This window comes from Tupaia chinensis, unplaced genomic scaffold (assembly GCF_000334495.1).
Source record: "Tupaia chinensis unplaced genomic scaffold, TupChi_1.0 Scaffold000361_2, whole genome shotgun sequence".
NCBI lineage: Eukaryota > Metazoa > Chordata > Mammalia > Scandentia > Tupaiidae > Tupaia > Tupaia belangeri.
The window spans coordinates 5745917-5768760 of NW_006159858.1; the positions used below are offsets into that span (position 1 = coordinate 5745917).

A 22844-nucleotide genomic window follows, 5' to 3' on the forward strand; every position below is an offset into this window, starting at 1 on the left:
TATTTATTTATTTATTTATTTATTTATTTATTTATTTTAATTTGACCAGAGAGAGACAGAGTTAGAGAGACAAAGTGAGAAAGCAAGCTGCCAGGACTAGGACTCGAACCGTGGTCAGCCATGTGGGAATCCACTGCCCCCAGCCACCATGCCACCTGCTGACTGGCCCCTTTCGTTAATCTTATTAAACTGGCTATGAGGCAGTTAATAAAAAAAGGTTAAAAAGGAGCAATGGTAATATCTCTTGAGTAATTTTGTAGTGCAGTTTCTCAAGGTGATTTTTTTTTAACGTTTCTTTGGATTTATATTTTCATGCAATAGTTTAACATCAGTCTCTTTAGCTCACAAATGCAAATATGATATATTGTTTTTCACTCTATCCATATGTAATTTTTTAATAAAGTACACACTAAAATCACATATCTGTATCATTTGTTTGTTTAAAAAAATTAGGACTGAAGAATTTCTGCTTATGAATAACATTTTAGGTTTATAAAATAAATGGCAAGGAATAGCACAGCAGATGAGAGAATACTGAAATAAGACAAGAGTATAGTGTTGACATGGCTGATTTTTACCAGCAGCAGTCTTAAAAAATCTATTTGATGCAATCAGGTGTAGTTTATAAAAATAGGAAGTAAATAAGATTGCTCAGAGAATTTCATGTAAATAGTACCAGTACTTCATATAGAAGAATTAGTGTTGTTTATCTAAACTGTATAGTTGAGGGGCCAGCTGGTAGTGTGGTGGTTAAGGTGCTGGACTCCCACATGACTGGCTCTGACTTGATTCCCAGATCTCGGGACTTGCTTTCTCACTTTCCCAATCTCCCTCGCTCTGTCTGTCTCTAGTGAGTGTACATGCCCTATAACAAAAGCTTAAAAAAAATTAATTCTTAGGACCAGCAGTTAGTGTAATGGCTATGTCGCTGGACTTCCACGTAGTCGACTGTGGTTTGAGTCCTGGACCTGGTGGCTTAAACTCAAGCCGGGCGCATGTGTGTGTCTCGGGATCATGGAAGAGAAGGGATTGCAGCGTGGCCATACTCCCTGGGGGGTGATTTCTCACTTTCTGTCTCACTTTCTGTCTCTCGTCTTTCTCCAAAAAAAGAGAAAAAAAAAATTCTTAATTAAGAAAAAAACCTGCAGTTGATTAGTGTAAGTTTATTAATTTTATTCTCTTGAGCTGTGTTGAAGTATATACCAAGCCTTGTAAAAAAAGAGTGATAGGGAACAGCAGTTAGTGTAATGGCTATGTGGCTGAACTCCCATGTAGTTGACCACAGTTCAAGTCCTGGACCCGGTGGCTTAAACTCACGCCGGGCACATGTTCGTGAGTGCCCAAGATCCCAAGAGGACAGTGGAGGAGAAGGGATTGCAGTGTGGCCATCCCCACCTGGGGGGTGTTTTCTCACTTTCTATTTCTTTGTCTGTCTTTCTGGCGAGCACACATGCCCTATAGCAAATACCTCTCCAAAAAAAAAAAAAAGAATTATATATTTATTTTATTCGTTGTTGTTATTTTTTAATTCAACTAGAGATAGAAAGGAAAGTGTGAAAGCAAGCCACCAAATCCAGGACTTGAACCGTAGTTGGCCATATGGGAGTTTCCTTCACCACCGTAACTCCTCCTGGCCTCTGTTCTAAGCCTTTTGAAACCTTTGTGTTTTTTGAGTTTGGAGATAATATTTTAATGTTACTATATGTTGATATATTTCAAATATTTAAAATCACTTTGGTAGTACACTTGGACATTTAGCCTGAAGACATTCTGAATCATAAATTAGTCAAATAAATGAAAATTTTGTAAGTAGAACATCTCCATGTATAAAGTTACCTAAAGTTGCTTGTCATTTTTTTCCTTCCCAATTTGGTAAGATGATTTAAAAGAAAAATCATTGAGAGGAAAGTAGCAGATATTAAAATTTGACTATTCCTTGGACTCCATCTAATTTGTTATAAATTAAATATTGTTATGAACATCCAGATTATTAATATTTCTGATAATAATTCCTCCTTGCATATAGTTTAAAGCCAAACTGTACTGTACTGATTTCATTGAATAGAGGATTATATATTAGCATAAACAGGTTCCACAGGCTCAGTTAATAATCTTTTCTCTAACTTTATTCAACAGCCACCATCAACAGGGAAGAGAAAAAGCCATGCCTGAGATTCAGCACATTGGGTTGTTGGAAAAGTCATGATATATTTTTTTTCTATGTTTTTCTATGCAAAAATACATGATGACTTTTCTGATGACCCAGTAGTTGTTGGGAAGACTTCCGTTGCCCTCTCATTTGTTTGAAAGATAAATTTTCAAGTCTAGGTCTAAATTCCATGAACCTAGAAATGGATAGGAAATACTCAACTTCGCTTAGTATGTAGCTTTGTTGTGAACTTGATTACATTCTTAGTTTCAGATACACCACCTCCACCACCACCTGTGGAAGAACCAGTCTTTGATGAATCTCCTCCTCCACCACCTCCCCCAGAAGATTATGAAGAGGAGGAAGCAGCTGTGGTTGAATATAGTGATCCTTATGCTGAAGAAGACCCCCCATGGGCTCCAAGATCTTACTTGGAAAAGGGTAAGCTTCAGAAAGGGATGGGAAGAAATCTCTCCCATGAAATGAAAATGAATCTCTTTTTTTAACTATCTTTTGAACCTATCTTCACATTGACTTCCAAGATATTTTAAGTTACCTTTTTTTCTGTTTCTTTCAAAGCTGCTGCTTCTTTATGGGGGGCTAACTTATTTTTAAATTGAGATGTAATTCACAAGGGGATAAATTTTGTTTCTTTGATAAGACTGCTGCTTTTTAAAAATTTAACTTTAAATAAATAAATTTGACAAGAGAGAGGAAGTGAGAAAGTAAGCCACAATGTCCAGGACTTGAACTGTGCTCAGCCATGTGGGAGTCCAGTGCCCTCAACCAGCATGCCACCTGCTGGCCCTGATAAAGCTTCTTATAACTGTGTCTGGGTGTTTTGCTCTTGTCTTCCAAGAAGAGCCATTTTAGTTTTAGAGTCAACTCCTAAAATCATGTGGTCATTAACTTTGAGTTCCATTGCGCACTTGAGTGCTCATACACAAAACCCAAGTATACCTAGTGCACGTTTCCCATGAACGTTGACAATGAAAGAGTACCTGTCCTCAGTATACTGTCATTTCTGGGCTGAAAAGCAGAGGAAGAAAGTTAATTTTCTTCTTTTTACATAAATCAGAAAAACTTTAACAGGTAGTGTTCTGAATTTCCATGTTAGCTTCAGTTGATGAAGTAAGCTACTAGTGTTAATTCAGATTTAAGAAATTACCTGAGTTGTGGTTTCGGTAGATTCGTAGTCTACGTGCAGTGCTACCTAAATTAAATAGTTTTTACAGTCCCACATGTGTATGTATGTAGGCCCTTCCCATACCCTCCTACAGTCATTTGTTATTGAACTTGCAAACTGGCATTGCAGCATTACAGTAATGTTTTGTTGTACCAGTTTTATGAACTTTTACAGTATAGTATGTGCTTTTTTCCTGAGGCAAGCCAAAGGTAAATTTCTCAATGTTCTTGTTGCCTTCTTTAGTAGCATCTGATAGAGACTCTTTTATACATTTATAATTGATAAAGTAAATTGCAAATCCTTTTTTTTTATGTAATCTTAAACCATGTGCCAATTTTTGCTCCAAATTGTGTAGGATAAACTAAACTTACGTTGCATTCTATTAACTCATATGAGTGAATTTCTTTAAGCATAATTATGTTGAAATAAAGTTTTATAAAGCAAAAAAATTTAACATTTTTCTGGTACTGAAGAGAGTCTTTTTTTTTTAACTGATAAGTAGTTTTATTTATTCACATTATCTGTGCATTTTTATTTTAGTTTTAGGTGAATGATTTTTAAAGTCATGCTAGTAAAATTTGGCAAACACTTGATTAATTTCTAAATTGATAGTTATGTCTTAGTTGTGTTGAACAAGCTTTTTTATGAATTATTTCGATAAGACAAAAATCACGAAAGGGGGGAATCAGCATTTGGAGTAACGGCTATGTCATTGGATTCCCACATAGTTAACCATGGTTCGAGACCCAGACCCGGTGGCTTAAACTCAGGCCAGGTGCATGTGCGTGTGTGCATGCCCAAGGTCCCGAGAGGAGAATGGAGGAGAAGGGATTGTGGTGTGGCCATCCCCTCTGGGGGTGATTTCTCGCTTTCTGTCTCTCTGTCTTTTTGGCAAGCGCACGTGCCTTAAAGCAAAAACCTCTCCAAAAAAAAATAAAATTCACTAAAGGAAAGGCTTTTCTATTTCCTTTGGACTGCTTCAGAAAAAGAATGATTCTTTTCACACTATTAGTTATTCCTATTTCCATGCTTTAAAACATTATTTTGAGTTATAACAGATATTTTAGTTTAAGTATCTCCATTTGAAACTGTTTTCCAAAGAATAATGATTCGTCCCTATCTATCTTTGTATAGTAATATCAGACATTTCTTTTAGTGAGAAGCTTCTCTGAGTATATTAGCTAACCAGCATAGCACTTTAGGACATAAGCTTTTAGATATCATCAGTACTAAAATTAGCTCAGAAGAAATGTGTGTCGTCTAGAAGGAAATTGTTTGTTAAGGAAATCAAAGCTACTTTTCACTGGTCTTACACCTAACTACCCATTAGAGTCACCTGGGGAGTTTTATTAAGAAATAATAGTCTTCCACTTCTGGTCAGGGTAAAGCAACAGAAATCCCTCCTAAAACAGGAATTAATAATAATAATAATAATAATGGTTCAGACATTGAAAAATAGCCATTGGCAGACTATGACCCCTAGAGAGCAGGAAATCAAAGACATTTTCTGTTATATAGATGCTGTAAATACCAGTTATGTTCAGGTAGGTAAAGGAAAACATGAACATGAGAGAAAAGTCAAATATACTTTGAAAGAGAAATCCACATAGAACTTCTGGAGATGAAAAATACAGTATCTAAAGTAATGCTGCAGAAAAAAGGACAGCAACCTTGTTACCATGATAGTATTCCATTGTCAGAACATCACGACTTTTCTGACAACTCAGTAAAAGCTATCTAAAATAAGGTACAGAGAAAAAATAAAAAAATAATAAAAACAGAAACAACAAAAAAAAACCCCAAAACAGCAGCAGATATATGGGACAGATAGGTGTATGTGTGCATGTATGTGCCCCCTATATATATATATAGCTATAGATGGATGATATATATACACATACATATGCAATTTAAATCTCCAGGAAAGGTAAAAGGAAAGAAAAAAAAATGTGAAGCAATTATGGTTAAAATATTTCCACATGGAGTGAAAACTATACTAGTTTTCTATTGCTATCTAAAAATTACTTAATAGTTTAGTGGCTTAGACAAAAAATTTATTATTCCCAGGTTTTGTGTATGGCCCAGCTGGGCCCTCTGACTCAGAGACTTTCACATGGCTGCAATCAAGGTATCAGATGAGGCTGTAGTTTATCTCAAGGCTTGACTGGAGGAGGGTTTGCTTTCAGGCTCATTCATGTGGCCATGGCAGGAAAATGTGAGAAAAAAAAAATTTAATCCCCAGAGGGTTTGTCTCCATGTATGAGAGAGAGAGAGAGAGAGAGAGAGAGAGAGAGAGAGAGAGAGGGAGGGAGAGAGAGGGAGAGAGAGAGATTGTGTACCTTTGCACACCCCTAGCAGAATCTGGTCACACTGCAGTCCTTTTACTCTAATTTTCTGTCTGATCAGAATCCTGGGTACATGTTATTGGGAGTATTTTTTATGCCAGTGGGTCTGGGACTTGAACCCTGGTTAGCTACATGGATCTGGCTTCCTTTGTGTGGCACCTAACTACTTTGCTACAAGGCTGGCCCAGGAAATGCAATTTAAAGCCACAGTGAACCAAATTTAATAGCACTACATACCTTCTGGAATGGCTACAATTAAAAGCACTGATAGGACCGGCAGGTGGCATGTTGGTAAGATGGTGACCCTCCTACATGGCTGACCCTGGTTTGAGTTCTGGACCTGGTGGCTTGCTTTCTCACCTCCCCCTGGTCTTTCTCTGGTCAAATTTTAAAAGGAATAATAAATAAAATCAATAAAATAATTTTTTAAAAATAAAGCACTGATACCACCATGGATTAGAGAAGGCATGGTAAAGTGGAACTTCTATACATTGCTGGGTGAGAATACAAAATATTACAGCCATTTTGGAATATAGCTGACGGTTTAAGTTAAACCCACCATCTGCTCCAATAATTTCACACAAAGACTTGAATGCAGATGCTCATAGGTGCGTTATTCATAATATCCAAAACCTAGAAATAAGCCAGTTGTCTCCCACCTGGTCCCTGGATGGAGCCAGTCAATGGAATACTGGTCGACAATGAAAAGAAAAAAACTTCGATAGCTGGAAAAGGCATGATGTATTTTTCTTGATTTTTTTTAAAAGAATTATTTAATTCCATTTGTTGTTACTATTTTTTAATTTGACCAGACAGAGAGAAAAAGGGAAAGGGAGAGAGCAAACCACCAGGTCTGGGACTTGCACCGCGGTTAGCCATGAGGGAATCCAGCGCCCCCAACCACGACACCACCTGCTGGCCCCAGGACATATTTCTCTTTGCAAAAATGCATCATGATTTTTTCGACCACCCGGTATTTGTACAGGCAAAAGTATGATTCCATCTAAAGGAAGGAAATTTAGAAAACTCGTAGTTTCCAGACACCAGTACTGGTTCATTGATCTTTATTTACACTTAAGTGCTTGTGTTTTGTGTCGAAATTACACCTTAATAAAGTTGTTCATTTTTAAGAAAAAATTATGCCCCAAACACAACCCTAGCATGTGACTCTGGACATTAACATATTGTACAAATTCCCTAGCCGTATTAACACTGCTCTAGGCAAAGGGACAGTTGCAACTCTGAGAAATCTGCTTGAGAGAAAAAGCACAGTGAAAAGATTTGTTTTTTAAAAATCAACTCTTTAATGAATATGTAAAAATTTGGAAAGATTTGTAAGAGAAGGAAGTAAGTCTTCCTATCTAAATATGCCTGAACTGCCCTAAGATGTGATGTTTTCAAAGTTTGGTTAACACAGCGATGTACTGAGATGTTAGCACTGTTCAATTCCCATTATACAGTTGAATAGAAAGTATCTAAGGACAGTTAAGGATTTTGTAATAGAGTTGGGATTTGATGTAGGTGGTATACTCAGAACCCACCCTGTTTGTTTCTTTGAGGAAAAAAACAGGCACACCCAACAGGATCCCCACACAGCTTCAGCCAGCAGCTCACAGGCATGTGCACAGAGTCAGTTGTGCATAGGGAGGCCTGGGTTGGGAACCTAGGACCTCCCCTTGTGGATCTAGCTGCTCCGACTGGGCCTCATATGGCCTCTTTTCTTGTTTATGGTAGAAAGGGTGTGTGTGCACACAGGAGAGATGCACACAGAGAGCGAAGCACCTTGATGGGGTCTGGTCGTGCCACAGCCCCGTTCCTCCAGCTGGTCGGGATCTTGGGCATGCCGGCACATTTCAGGTCGACTGGGCAGGGCTCTAGACCGGCACTTGGTCATGTGGCTTCTAGCACTGCGGTCTAGTATGCTGAGAACTATGCCACGTAGGCTGGCCTCCCAGCCGTCTCTTAGCCATTGCTGTCAGCTTGAGCTCTGCTCTCTGGCACCTGGGTTGGGTTTTGGCTATAATGTTTATTAGCATTAAATTCTTCCTGACAACGTCTGCTTACTTGTCAGTGCCCATTTCATTTATTCTTCCCCAGCCCCCTCTATGACAAAGGAAGAGAGACAGGAAATCATGGAAGATTTTTAAGTAGTTTAATGATAAGATCCCATGTACTTTTGTTTTTTAGAACAGTTTATTTTATTTCATTTTCTTTTTAAACTTGTTCTCACTAGAGAGAGTGAGAGAGCTGCCAGGTCTGGGACCAAACCACGGTCAGCCATATGGGTTTCCAGTGCCTTAACTACCATGCCACCTGCTGCCCTTCCCACCCCCCAACATTGTCCTGTCGGGATTCTGGCTACATACACATGCCTGGAGTTCTCATCAAGCCACTGGAGCTAGGATTTGAACTGTGGTTGGCCCTCCAGGATTTGGCTCCCATAACCCCTAGGCTACGGGACTGGCCCAGGTCTTTCCTAAGTGTTAAAAGCAAAGAAATGGGAACCACCTGATGTGAAACGTGATTCAGTTAGTGGCAGAATTCTCTCTCTTAATACCAGCACGAGTAGTTTGCACGGTCCCTTTGGCACTCAGAAGTTTTATGTACTTGAAGATTGTGCTCCTGTACTTACGTTGAAGTAGAGAAGGACAAAAAAGAATGAGCACTTTTATGACTGATGCCTGACTAAAGATATCATATCCTGCAGATCAGTTTTAGTAATCAGTATTTATAGGAGTTGAAAATCTAGAATTTCTGTAAGCCATTTGTCACTCACATTGCTTCAAAAATATCCAGATACCCCACGTGATACATGCATTCCAGCTCGAATTCTGGGGCAATGACCTGTGATGGAGAGAAGCATTTGGATCGGAGGGTTTTCAGTCAGAACTAATGTACTTGGAGATGTGGGAGAAGTTGAGTGAGGGAAAGGCAAGGACAACTTCAAGTTTCCTGGCTTGGGTAGAAACTCAGAGTAGTAAGAGAACTAGGAGAAGATAATGTCATGGAAACAGGGAGGAAAAGGTCAAGAAGTGGGGAGAGGTGACCATCATTGCCGGACACTGCAAGAGGTCATTTAAGAAGAGAGCTGGGAAGAGACTGCGGATCTCAAAATTACAAGCGTGTTTATTCAGTGGCCACCTTTGAGTGAGTATTGTTTCATTCGAATGATGGGGGACAGAAGGATTAAAACTAAATTAAGTAAGCAGCATTATTTTCATAGAAACAATGTCCCATCATGTTCTAGAATGTCTCTTAATTTAGATTATGTTAAACTCTTTATTGATGATCTCAAGGTTAATTTTATTCTATCTCAGGGCAGGTTATACATAAATTCCAAGTTACTTAAATGAGATTTTACTGATTTCGGATAAACTTTTCTTTTTCCATATAAGTAGATGTTTTAATTGTAATGTGTGATTTAATACAAAGAACATATTGATATGGGTAATCCCACTGACATTTTGATTTCCCAGTAGCTTTCCAGTTCAAGGTGCTTACCTGCTAGATATGGTCGCTAATGCCTGCGGGATTTGGTGGTCATTCTTTTCTGCTCAGACCAGTCACTTTAATGTGAAGTTCTCATTTTGTACTTTCTTACAGTTGTTACTTTGTATCACTTCATATTTTTCCCTAATTCATATTTCAGTTTTAGTTATTCCTGACTCAGCAGCTGAATCATATAGAATGTAGATTTATTTTGAAGTATTAGTGCTAAGGATACAGAAATGGGTAAGCAGTGGATCCTTCCTTCCAGGAGTTGGCAGTATGGAGAGACTTGTATGTTCAGATGGCTGCTCCTTGCTTCATCTTATGAGAAAAGATAATGGAATCCTTCTACAAATAGTTTATGTTTAATTCTATAGGATACTTGGTGTAGAATTATAAGGTTAAAATGAAAAAGAGAAGTTTATAGGTCTTCATAAAACATTATAGAATACCTTCAATTGATGTGCAAAATTTGAACAGTGTACCTTAACTACCAGAGTGTTCTTTAACCAGGGCAAATTTTATTAAAGCAAAAGTCCTTGTGGTTTCTGTTTCTCACTTATCCAGAAAAAATGGATAGATGGGAAATTCCACTGAGTGAAATTCTAAGTACTACAAAAAGGTACAGAAGGATAGAGAGATTAAAGCAACAGACTTCAGGTGGATTGGAGCAAGTTATAAGGTACTCTGATTTAACTAACCTGTTGAGGTAGATGCTATACTTAAAACCCAAGATTACAGGCTGGCCCCATGGTCTAGTGCTTACAGGCTGGCCCCATGGTCTAGTGCCTGGTCCCACATGGTTGACCATGTAGCTTGAGTCTCAGACTTGCCAGTTTTAAAAAAAATATGCTGAGTGCATATGTGTGTGTTTCCAAAATTCTGAAAGGAAGGAGAGATGGAGGAGAAGGCATTGCAGTGTGACCATGCCCCCTTGAGGGTGCCCCCCCCTCCCATCCTGCAGTGAGCACATGTACCCTCTGGCAAAATAAGAAAATAAAGCAGACAGAGATTGTCTGGGATAAAAGTTGAAGTACAAAAGTCACCAAGTGATTTTAGCACTCAGAGTCACGTAAGAACTTAGAAGCATCTTAGTTTTCTTAGCATCTTTAGTCTGTTAATTATGGATATATTAAATTGGTGACATAAAGTGGCATGTGTTCTAGTGGATCATCATTCATGCTTGACCATGCTTGATGGAATTCAGCCACCACTCTACTCAGAGAAGAGGCACAGGCTCCAGAAAGTGTGAGAAGAGAGACATGAATCTGCTGTTTCCTTCGTCTGTCTGGTTTCTCACTTGCCTCTCATATCTCACTGCATTATATAATTCTGATGTTTCAAGATACACATTTTCTTGGCATAATATAGTGTCTGTCTCAGCACTAACTCAATTGAAAAAATAACCATCTTTCCTGATTCTGAGTTTGTGTACCTCTATTCGGTGAGGTACATTCCCACCAAATAAGGTCAGTTTGATTAAGGTGTTTTATTTTTTTCTTTCCTAGACCCAACCTCTCTAAGGCTTGGAATTATTAGAGAAAATATAAATTGGTTTGTGTTTAGAAAGTCACCACACTTGAAAACATGCAAATCTTGGGGACAGATGGGTATGTGCTTACTTGGTTCTGCCTTTCCAGGAGTATTCTCTTTTATACCTTTTTTTTTTTTTTTCCCCTCTCCAGTTGTGGCAATTTATGATTATACAAAAGACAAGGAAGATGAGCTGTCCTTTCAGGAAGGCGCCATTATTTATGTCATCAAGAAGAATGACGATGGTTGGTATGAGGGTGTTATGAACGGAGTGACTGGGCTCTTCCCCGGGAATTATGTTGAGTCCATCATGCATTATTCTGAATAAGGCTCAGCAGGGCTGTGCTTCCCTTGCAGGAATAGTCAGGTCTTCCCAGATTATCTGAAAGCCCTGGGGTTTCCCTCCAGTGAAATAGAACGATGGATACAAATGATAAAAACTACTTCCTTTTTAAAATTTTTTGTTTTATGCCCTAGTATTAAAACAAAAAAGCAAGTTGAGTCAGAATGAATGGATCTTTCTGCCATCATTTGTACTATGCTGAGCTATCTGAATTGAAATAAAATGGCCATTTCTGAATATGTCAAAGGCATAACAACAATGTAACTGTGTAGCTAAAACAAGTCAAATTAAGACTGATTCAGAAAACAAGTCTGGGATCTTTCTCAGGAATTTATTCACCCTTGGAATTTCTTCTGCAGAATCTGGCATTGGATATTCTTCATTGCCTGTGCTAAGGGGGTTAACCTTAAGGCCCAGTGGGTAGCCTAGCCTCTCACTTTCTTCCACGTGTGTGAAGGAGGAAATTAATATTTGGATACTCTGCCTAACCATTTTTACAGTTATTTCAGATGACTTTTCCCCTAAACACTGTAAATTCTGGATTCTCTTAGCACTTGAGTGCCCCAAGCGAGTGAATGCTGAACTCACGTCCCTTCATGTTTCTCAGTTTGTAGATTACAAGGACGATGAGGAAATGGGAAAGTCTCCAAACATTCCATGGGTGGTTAACAGTGGCCGGTTTGATTTTAGTGTGCTGCTGCATGTGACTGCAGTGCCGCTAGTGGCCAGCGCACCCGATGGGGACTGTGCTGGGCTGGTTCCATTGCTGAGCTGCTGAAGAGGCTGAACTGGGGCAGGTGCTCTCGGGCATCCTGAACCCTTGCCCTTAGGTGCTGTTTTGAGGAGTAGAATCTCGGAAGTCAGACCAACTATTACTTTTTTTCACTACTTAGAATACTGTTTCTTTTTTTTTTTTTTTTGCAAGAGAATAGCAATTATTTTCAAGTCTCTTGAGAGTCACTGGGAATAACAGGCTAGCTCGTGTTCTTCTAAAAGTTAATGGCCCCAGATCAGCTGCTACTGAGTCACTTAGTCACTGAGCTCTAGGAAAAGGTAAATACTCTCCTGATTTTGCGTGATTGGACTCTGAAGTAGCTGCTCCCGGTAAGAACTGAACTTTCTATCTCAGATGAAGAGTATAATAGTGAGATAAGATTACTAGGCCAAAAAAGTTATCCAGTCACATTGGTAAAACTGACGTAACTCTGAAATGATCAGTATCTCCTGCCAACCTGTGCAATTCGGTCGTCATATTCAGGGAGCTTGTAGAGCAGGTGTCTCTAATCATCTCTTCTGTCATCAATAAAAAGAAACACTGCGAGAGTTCAGGAGGGCCTTCTGCTCAGCAGAGTACTGTGAGGACGGGCCAGCTCAGGGCTGCCAGTGTGGGTTCCTCCCAGGCTCTACCAGAGCAGAGCTTTGCCAGGCACCTTCCCCATGCAGGATGAAGGGAAAAGGCTGCACGTGTTTCACAGAGGCCTTGAACATGACAAGTAGTGCAGATAGATGAACTTGACTGAAAAAAAGAGTGTCTTAGTGTGTGAGGGAATTCAGATGGTGTGGGCACTTATAAGCTGTCATCTGAGATAAACCTTGATCACTAAGACCCAGCTGTAAAGTTTCCTTATCAAGACTATTAAAACTGCAATTTTAAGAAACATTTTCCAACTGAGCTACTTTGCTTTGAGCTTCTCCCACCATTTTGGAGTGAGCGCTCATTAACTTGCCTTCAGGACACATTCCACTTTATGCTTTTGATAGTTCATCTCGGCATCCTTTATTCTCTGTTTATTTCAGAGTAATGGCCCTGAAAGTCCTCTGAGCCTGTAGCTCCATTATGGGCCCAAATTAGACTCTACTTGGATAAGGTTAAACTCTTCTTAGTCCTGAAGTAAAACGAAAGAGTTTTAAAATCAGTTCTTCACTTATTTAAATAGCTGTTTGCTTGGAAAGCTTAGTGGTAATAAGGCAGAGGGTATTTTGAAATCCAACAAATAGTTCCCACGACTCACCACTACAGGAGAGAGGACCCCTTTGCAGGCAGCAGAGCTGGTGGCCCTGAGCAGGACTGCAGCTGGCCTGCTGGACTCCTGCGGGGTTGAGACAGCACAGCCACTGGGGAAGGCCTGCAGTGGGGATCCTTAGTCAACCGGTTTCCTCTTATATTTAGTGCTCTCTGTGATTTGTGTTTTACAGACAATACTTGGTTTTCTGCATATCTTTATTATTTTTGTACAGTTTAAATTCTATAGATTGTCTTGGATGGGTACTATGTGATGATGATGGGCCAGGCCTACGATAATTGGAGACTTTTAATGTATGTAATGTCTCATAGATTGCATGCTATTAATAGTCTGTGAGGGTAGTACGTCCTGTTTCCCCCATTTTCTTTTATAAATGATTGGGTTGTTGGAAAAGTGATGATGCATTGCATAGAGAAAACATGACTTTTCCAGTGACTCAATAAAAGATGGTTGGCATTAGAAATTCTGAATGAGTGCAGAGAAATGGTACGTGCTGCACACCATTAATATTGTAGCAAAGACCAGTAATTCTAAAATCCAAGTCTAAAATCTGACCAGTACGTGACCATTTTATCAGGCGAGAGGGAATCTGAGGGGATTCTTCTCTCCTGAAATATTTTGACTGTGTCCATTCTTTAAAAAAGGAGTGACAGAATAGTTCCGTTTTGCTATTAATATTTGAAAGCCTATGGGGATGTGAATGAAAATACACTTTGTCTTTGACCCTTAGGGCCATGGCAATAAATCAGAAACAAAAATAGTGCCAATGTGTCAAAATCTAGACGTGAAAGATTCAGGCTGCTGTGTGTGAAATAAATATGAATCTTTTAAGATGTCATGTTAGGTATCTTCCATTTTTTTGGCTACTTCCTTTCTGTCTCCCTCAGAGGCACCTGCTGCTCCCAGCTTAGGGTGGGTAAGGGCCTGTTGATTTTGCTGTGTTCCTAAGTATCAACTGGGTGTAAGACATTTTCATCCTTTCCTTTCCTTCCTTCCTTCTGCTGCAGTTACTGCCCACTAGACAGAATGTCTGCACCTTTACAGTGATGCTGCAATGTCGCTGTGCTCCTTAGCAGTTTCTATTGATTAAAGACACTTGGGAGCCATCAAAATGATGGTAGCTCGCATTTGTTTTCATTTTCTCTTAGCAGGTGATCTTTCTGCATTAAGAACTCTTCTTTTACCTTTAGTTACCTCTTCTTGGTGGAGGGAGCGAGGCATGTCCTGGAAAGTGGTTTGATGGAGGGACTGGTAGGTGACTCTGGGATCTGTTCACTTGTGAACTTTCTGACCAGGAACCTCCTGATTGGTGTTAAGGTGATAATTTCCCTCACATGATTTACTTAGACTCCTAGAATTTTGGAGCTGAGCATTTTAAAAACTTCTATTTGGTCTCATTGACTAACGAGTGTTAGCTGTTTCTCGTGCAATGAGCAGCTACTCAAGGTAGTTCCTGACTCAGTGTTCCATACTCTTTCCACTGCACCACAACTGTCTTAACTAAATGTGCTGTTTTCTTAAGTTTGGAGTTTTACTTGATGTTTTCAGGAATATACTTGAAAAGACATGCCATGTTTTGATAAATACCATCACAGTATTCAGACTGTTTAAAGGAGTGTACTAAATGCAATCTTAAAGAAAATCATTTACCCCTTTTAAAACTATACTCAGAACTCTTCCATAAGGTGGGTGTGGCAGAGACAAGTTTATTAGTTGGACACTGGCAGGAGCACGGTACAGCAAACGGCTTGACTTGAGAGAGCCTGTTAGTAAATGGAGGCATCGAGCTCATTACCTCTGAGTTTATGCTGATCTTCTACTTTTATTGACATGCTCATAATTCTAAAAAAAAAAAAAGAAAAAACTACAAATGAAGTGACAGGGCCTAGCTGTGTATAAATGATCCTTGCTAAATCTCTTAAGGTTTTTTGTAAAAAAAAAAAAAACAAAAAAACAAACTTATTACTTTTCTAAAATGAAACCTCTTTTGCAACTTCAGAATTCAGAAAAGCAGTTTTTATCATATTTTGTGTCCATGTACTTTTCCTAACAAAGTGGTTTACAAAAAGAATGTGAACAATTTGTGATCTGGCCAGTTGTACTCTTTTGCTCCCAGAGGGGAGTGGATGGTGTCGTGCGCTGAGAAACGTTCAGGACACTGTGAGGGAGCCGTCTGTTGCCAGTCATGTTTCCTGTGTGTGCCATTAAGTCACCTCCAGACAAGTGGGGGAACATTCACTTTTTAATTTTTTAATTGTATTTGGAATTAATTGTTGCTGTGTACTAAGAACTTGACCTAAATAAAATCCCACAAAGTATATTTGAGAGTCTTGTGAACTTATTTATGGAACTTCTGTTTTTAAAGGCAGTATCTAAGTTCACATATGGGATAATCCTTGCCTTTCCTTTTGCTTAAAACTACAGTGCTGCCAAAAAAAGAAAGAAAAAAAACCAAAAACCAAAAAACTACGGTGCTGCATTTTATCACTGAAGTCCAGGTTCAAGATATTTAAAATGTTGAGCTTTGAACTAGTTTGATCTCCGAAGATTTTTCTCTCAAGACAGCTGCTCTATGAGCTGTTTTTCATTCTCATTTCTGTTATAGTGAACCTGGGGGATTTCTTAGCACTTTCCCTCAAACACATCAACCACCGAGGATGGGTGCTGGCCAAGGAGTATCACAGACTGGTCAGGAGTGTGTTTAAAGAACTAGCAAGCCTGGGCCTTTGTTGGCTAACAGACCTGATTATAAATTGACAAAGCATTTGCTAACATGTTTGAGAGTAACAGTGGGCAAAATGCCTCCAAAGTAATGAAAAATGTTTCCGTTCTCCTCACCTTCCAAGTTCATCTTTTCTGTGGTTTTCTTTGATGAGGCATCTGCTGATACAGTAACTGTGGTGTCCCCAGTTAAGCCATTTATATTTTAAGTGTTTCCAAGAAAAGAGTTTAAGAATAGGAGGAATTTTAGACATGAAACTGTCATGTCTCAAAAGATGTTTAGTATCCATTTAATTATCCTGTTGCTTCTAGGTTACCCAGGAATCGCACATTTTGGTTGAAATGCCTTGTGGACTTGGGGAGGTGGTGGAAGTGCCCCTGGTTCCAGGCTGAAGCCAGCGTTGGCTGCACAGTTCGCGCTTCCTCTTAAGCCAAAGTACATCGGTAGTTTCCACACCAGACAGTGGAGGGAGCTTCCCTTCTTTTGCCCTTGTTTGGTAAATAAAATGCTGTATAAACCCATTTGAGTACACATTTATACATACCTTGTCAGGACAGTCTGGCAGTCCAGCACTTCTGACTCCGAGGCTTTGAAACAAAAAGCATTCCTTGTTGTACTAATTTATACCAGGTAGTATTTTAAGAAAGAAAGACCTTAAGTAATCACCACCTGTTAATTGCTCCTGTAGTTAATGGCCAGAGCTCCTGTTCTGTTGGTTTAAACTGTTAATAACACGTTCGCCACGTTAATGGCGATGAATTCACCCTCCACTCTTAAGTGGCTATCGTGCAGCCTGTTTTTTTGGATACCTGTACACATAAAAAAGGAAAATCTGGGTCTCAATGGTGTCGATCCACAAATACTCAAGTAAAACCCCCACATTTAAATATTTATGTGTTTTTGCTTTTATTGAGGATTGGGTAATCTGACAAAATGAAAACATGTAACTGGAAAACAAATTTACACTGACCGCACGACTACTGTCCTAAGCCATCACAGTAGTTTACTGACAGTAACTGGCGAGAGTAATTTGGAAAATAACTTAATCCGGCAGTAGAACAAAAACATCGTCAGTAGTACTGAATATATCTCTCTCATATATATCTCTCTACATATAGCTTTGCACAATCAGGAGCAAGGCACATAATGAAATGGGAGCGTACATTTATGTAGAAGAAAATAGTAGCAACAAAGCTGAAAGAAAGAACTGTAACTTCATCTTCACCGAGCTGTGCATAATCCTCTGTATAATGTCTCTATCCCGTACTTTATAATGCAGTTCATCTTTTTCATGCTTTAAAAAAGTATATTTCTACATTGTATCTATTTATTTATGGCAAAGCTCCCCCAGCCCAGAAGTCAGTGTGAGCCTTGACTCCTGTTTTTTTAAAGAATTGGGGAAGGAGGGGGAAGGAGCCATCCCAGTTAAGTATACTGTGCAATTTTCCTTTAAAACAATAAACAATGTTTTTACAACACTTAGCACAAGCTAATGATATTTTATCTTAAATACATCTTGTACATCTTGTAAGAACAGTTCACTAGTGGCTGATAAAATGAAGCAAAATCATTTGAAACATTCCAGTTAATGCTTATTTCCTAGGAGGGATTATTTACAAGGAGAGAGAAAAATTTAGGTGGGGAATCATGAAAAATGGCAGTTTTTGGTATTAGGTTACTAACACAAACTTAACGAACAATGAACAATTTCCAAAACGTAAGAGTGTTCCCCCGGTTAAGTGCGCAGACCTTTTACTACTGAAGAGGCTGAGGCTCCAACAGTCATGAGCTTGACACTGATACCCATCCGTGATCAACGCAGCCACTTCTGAAGCTGGCCATCTTGTAAGTATGTAGTGTTCGCCATCACCCTGACTTGACTTACTTTTCTAAATGTCTTTGGTAGAAAGCAGCTGGACCCCGTTCAGGTAGATGAAGCCATCTCTTGGGAGACAGCCACTTTTTTTCCATTTCTTCCAAAACCAGAAATGCCTTCCTATACTTTCCTTCACCTTCATTAGCACCTCAGAGTTTGCTTGTTGGGTTTTTGTTTTTAATGCTATTCCTCCAAAAGAGTTCAAGGCACTGGGGTTACAGCAAGTACTGTTTCCTAAATGGTTTATTACTTCAACAAGCAAAGAGCTAACGAGTTGGAGAGAATGTTTCTCCCTTTGAGTGTTATCAAGTATGTTTTGCGTATTCTTATTTAGCAAGTTTATTCTACAACTAAATTTCAGATTTCCATATAGACTTTCCAAGGGCACAAGAAGAACGGGGCACTTGTTTTGTTCGAGGGACAGACTTGTAAACATGCAGAAATGTTTCACTGAATTTTAAAAGGAAAATCTGAGAAGAGAGAGATATTCTATTTGCATTTCTCTTTGGATCAAATAACGTTTTGAGAGGTTCTATGTTCCTACAGGGTTAAGGATACCCTGCTTTAAACAAAAATTGAAGTGCCATAAGGACTTGCAGTCTGAAGGGTTCTTTAGAAATAGTTACATTCTCAAGTATATAAACCCAGGTTACACCTACGTCACTGCAACACACTGTCAAACCAATAATCACACAGGGTCTTTTGGATTAATTATAATTTCTTAGCTCTTCAAAGTACATGAAAACGTTTGGTTCATATGAAAAATAGGAACCAGTTTGTTACTTGGTCAAAAATCACCTAGTGTTTGCAACATAAAGTTGCTTGTAGCCGAGAAATAAAGGTGACAAAAGGTTTTGTTGGTGACCTGAGAGTCAAGTCAGGCCAGCCCACACTACCACCTCCCAGAGTTCCCAGGCCAATTCACGGCCTCACATCTGGGACAGGAGCATGTTGGCAGTTAGCTCCCCACAACAGCAGCTTCTGAGACCACTGGAGCGTAGCTTCCAGAACCTTGGGCTCAGTGCTGTCACTGTTGGAATTTCTGTCTTCCCCCGTTTTGGACTTTGAGAAACTCAGCACTGTTTTCAGTGACAAGTAAACAGAGAGAGGGAACCAGGATTGGTCACAGCCCTTTGCAGGATGATGTTGGTAGGTGGGAGCACCTTGATTTTAGAGGCCTGTGAGACTCTATTGTGTCTATATTACTTTGACATTTTTTGAAAATTGTGTTTGGAACTTAAGATTTAGCAACTTTTCTCATTTTAAAAGTCCTCCACATTTTAAAAGTATGATCTATTAAGGTTTCTGTAAAACCTTAAGAATAGTTACTTTTCCCAAGTGAGAATTAAAGCAGCTACAGAAAAAGAAGGATATTTAAGTTTGTTTTGTGTAGTAAAAGCCAAGCTGGTAAAATTCAATAGAGAATAGTCTGGTCTATTATTATTACCTATGAACCGGAAGTTATTAACTAAAAATGGGTTCTGCTGCCCGTCAGAATTGGTGCCAGAATTGAAGCATACAGTGATCCACGTGTGAAATGATCTGCTGTGGAAGTTCAGGGTGTCACCAGCTCAGCAGGCTCCTAGCTCTAACAGGCCCCTGTCTGCACTGTGTTCAGGGGCAGGGCGAGTTCATCCACACTGCACTTCGGCAGCCACGTCAGCTGCCCAGGCACTGCCTCTGACCAGAAGAAGCCACGTTGGGTGCTGGGTCAGGGCTGCGGAGTAGAAGCAGGGAGAAAAGGCACAGTACTAGTGTCATCGGGCAGGAGGTGATTTCCGTGAACATGCCTGAGAGAAAGGAGGACTACAAAAATAGTTGCCTCAGGAGAAAGTCTACATCCCAACAAAAATCCAAAGTAAAAAAGTCCACTAGGAAGTAAAACACCAAGTAAATATGAAGTATCACTGCAGATTTTTAAGTCAGTTTCACACATAAAACTTTTTTTAAAGTTAATTTGTCTTTGGGGGAAGTTGAAGTGGCATATTATCAGATAAGCCACCGAACTAGGGGCAAAACAGTCCCTGCTCTCGGCATCCCTAGTGCGCAAAAGGACGTTTGCTCTTTCAGGACAACAGAAGCACTGGGTCAGGACAGCGGTCTGCAGCATGAACACAAGAAATCCAGGAAGTGCCACGCTGGAGAGGGAGGTGGTGGTTTGGGGGCTCAAATCCGGAATAAAAGACGACTGAGGATACATTATTTTTCCCCCTCAAGTAAATGTGTGTGTGTGTGTGTGTCACATGTAAACAAAAAGCTAAATCAAACCCTTGGGACAGCTGGATTCATATGAATAATTCTTTACCCCTCAGTGCAGAGATCCTAACGAGGAAGGACCCTTAAGTAATTCTTAGCTGCAGGCAGGAAACTGGGAAATCACTTTACCTGTGAGTCAGTCAGTGGAGCTTGGCAGTCTGGACTCACCAGCATTCCCCGAGCTGCTGTGCTTGCTCAGTGGGCAACGCAGATGGGTTCAAGGTCACTTCATAAAGCAGAACTTTGAAATCTGAAGCTGAGCGATTTGCAAGGTCCATAACATCTACAGGAGCAGGGCTTTAGAGGACGCTCAGTGGCGCATGTACACAAGGATACGGAGGAACTGCTGAGGCCCTGCGGCTGTGGCGCGGGAGGTGCCGCCCTCGCGCTCGCTGACAGGGTTTTCTGGGAGAAAGGGCTATAGCCACTCCCTGTGTGCACACGACTTGCACGTATGTCACAGGCCACCCCTGCCCTGCTTTACTGGCATCACTTGTCACTTGGGAACAGTGTAAAAGATGTCTGCTGCTGGCACTGGTATGCTGCTCGTTCAGAACTGCTCAGACGGCCAGCTCTGACTGTTGACGAGCAGCTCTAAGACGGTATTTTCCCCTAAACAACTTACCGTAAATTGATGGGGCAGTACACATTTCTCTCATGTACCAAGGGAAGTTCACAGAAGAACGCATGTAGTAGTGGGAATCATGTGAAGTACGTGTGTCAGAGCAAGGACCGGCTTGCACATGCCCAGTATGTAACTGCTGTCACTGTCCTTGGGCTACGCTATTCCATCAGAGCACCCGGCAGCCTGGACAAACCTCTCCAACCAGGCTGCACCCAGTGACGGGCCAACAGCTCCAGGAGCTGCGGATGAACGTGTCAGCTCATTTCCTTTCCTCCCGAAACAGTCCCATCTGCAACGAATTCTTGGTATCACACGTGACCCACATACAACCCGGTTAATGCCACCTGCACCGGGCCCAGAACCGTTCTCTTTTCCCATCACTCCCGGAGAGCAACACATAAGACAGAAGGCGTTTCAGAGGGTGATTTGCGTCCTCGCACTGCTGCACCGTGCTGGGCAGGACGTGTACATTACAGGGACCAGCGGTTTACAGATACTTAACATTGGTCTAAAGCACACGCTGAGGACTGGTGACGCGAAGACAGACTGGGACAGCGTCACAGGGGTATTGTGTTGACATTCTCTTACAATGAAGCAGAGGAAGGATCACGAAGCCAGGCTGATGAAGCTTCATAAGATAGTACTGAAGTGGAACTCGGGGTTACAGGCCTACATGGCCGGGCACTGCAGGCTGGCGGGCGGAGGGGGCCGCTGCAGCAGAGGACGGTCGTACACGTGTGCACGGCGAACGTTCCCCCATCCTGCACTATTTACCTGCTCTGTGAGGCTGAGAGGTTTTCCTGATTAAAGTGCCCCTTAATGTATGTATAGTAATGAAGGTACCAGTCAAGCAGTTCTAACTTCAGCCAACTAGGGGGAAAATAAAACAAGTAACAAAAGCCCTATAAATATACCAAACACTCCGGGTGGTTTCTCAGACTGAGAACCAGCACAGTATACATCGATTCCTTAGTTACACACTACACAACATGCACATGGACACACACACACAAAATACTCGCTAATAAGTCATTAGAAGTTTTTGGTCCACTCCACATGAAAATCATAAGGGACACAACACACGTCCTTCCACGCCTCTTCCACCCAGAGTACACAAACGTCGGTTAGAGTAGGAGAGAAAAGGAATAAATACTCATTCAGCTTCCTCCCTACACACACGGGTATGAACACACACACTATAGCCACGCATGTACGGAATGTGCACACACACAGAGCTGGACACTACCTGAATAACATACCAGGAGGCTCTGAACACCTGAACTCAGACGCCCAGGCGAGCTGATTGTAGAACCGATTTCGCAGACCGCGGACACCCAGTCCTATGGCGGCTACCAGTCTCTGGAGAGCTTGGTGTTCTGGTCTCTTTTCGGGGGGGCAGGTGGGGGCCCCCTCCGCAACGTTGCATAGCCCGATATGTGACTGCCCCCGTAGCCAGCCTTCTGGTGGTCAGACAGCAGTTCCGGGGGCGGCGGGGGCAGGGCCATGTCATCCATGGTGGCCGTGGGTTCTGCTCTGGACACGCGGGAGGACGACAGCGAGCCGTGCCGGGTGATGGACTTGCGCTGCAGTGTCCTGTTGAGGTCGGCCAGGAATCCGGGCTGGACGCTAAGGCTGGATTTGGGGGAGGTGGGCACTTGTGGCGCAGCTGGAGCCATTGCTGGCTGCTCAGAGATCTCTGCTTGAGTGAGGCGGGTGCTGTCATTCCGCTTGGGCCGCGTGGGTGGAGGAGCCCTCTTCACGGATGTTTTCGACCATGGCTGTGGCTGAGGATGAACCACGGCCACTTTGGGCGAGGTGCCACTGGAGAACACCGCGGGGATCTCTATGGGGGGCGGAGGAAGCTCTATTTCCGGAGGGGGCGGTGGGAAGTCGGAGTCGGAGGGCGGCGAAGGGAACTCCACCACCGAGTCCTTGGCGCGCCCGCTCAGGGCCGAGGCCTTGGCCGACACGGAGCCCGCCTGGAGGACTCCCGGCAGGTTCACTCCTGCGAGATTGAGTTTCCCAGGTTTGGGGGGTGCGGCAGGAGGTGGCAGGGCCTCCTTGCTGGGAGAGCCGGAGTCCACCGGTGGCGCGAACTTGCTGACCAGGTCATCGACCGAGGGCCTCTTGGGCTCGGGGTGCTCCGCGCAGCCCCCGGACTTAATGCTGGAGTTGCGCTGGGGGGTCGGCGGGGGCTTCTTCCCCCCGGGGCTGGACGTCTTGGCGACCTTCTTGCCCGGAGACCCACCTTTGTCGGGGGTGGGCGAGGCTGCGGGTGGTGGCGGCGGCGGGGCCG

General features: G+C 41.7%; 2 protein-coding genes across 12 annotated transcripts in view; one reads left to right on the forward strand and one right to left on the reverse strand.

The window, feature by feature from the left end:
- Positions 1-15389, forward strand: part of ABI2 (abl interactor 2) — a 101232-nt gene extending 85843 nt beyond the window's left edge. For all 11 annotated transcript variants that reach the window (XM_006153064.3, XM_006153068.3, XM_006153071.3 and 8 more), the window contains 2 exons: positions 2417-2590; positions 10855-15389. In XM_006153064.3, the coding sequence (XP_006153126.1) occupies positions 2417-2590; positions 10855-11030 (350 nt within the window). In that variant the 3' untranslated portion in view covers positions 11031-15389. The remainder of the gene's footprint in view (positions 1-2416; positions 2591-10854) is intronic.
- A 1283-nt stretch (positions 15390-16672) lies between these two features.
- LOC114008620 (ras-associated and pleckstrin homology domains-containing protein 1-like) lies at positions 16673-22839 on the reverse strand (the record flags this gene model as incomplete). Its single annotated transcript, XM_027773617.1, has 1 exon — positions 16673-22839. A coding segment is annotated over one exon (942 nt), but the record flags the coding sequence as incomplete, so codon positions are not given.
- Between the last annotated feature and the right edge of the window lie 5 nt (positions 22840-22844).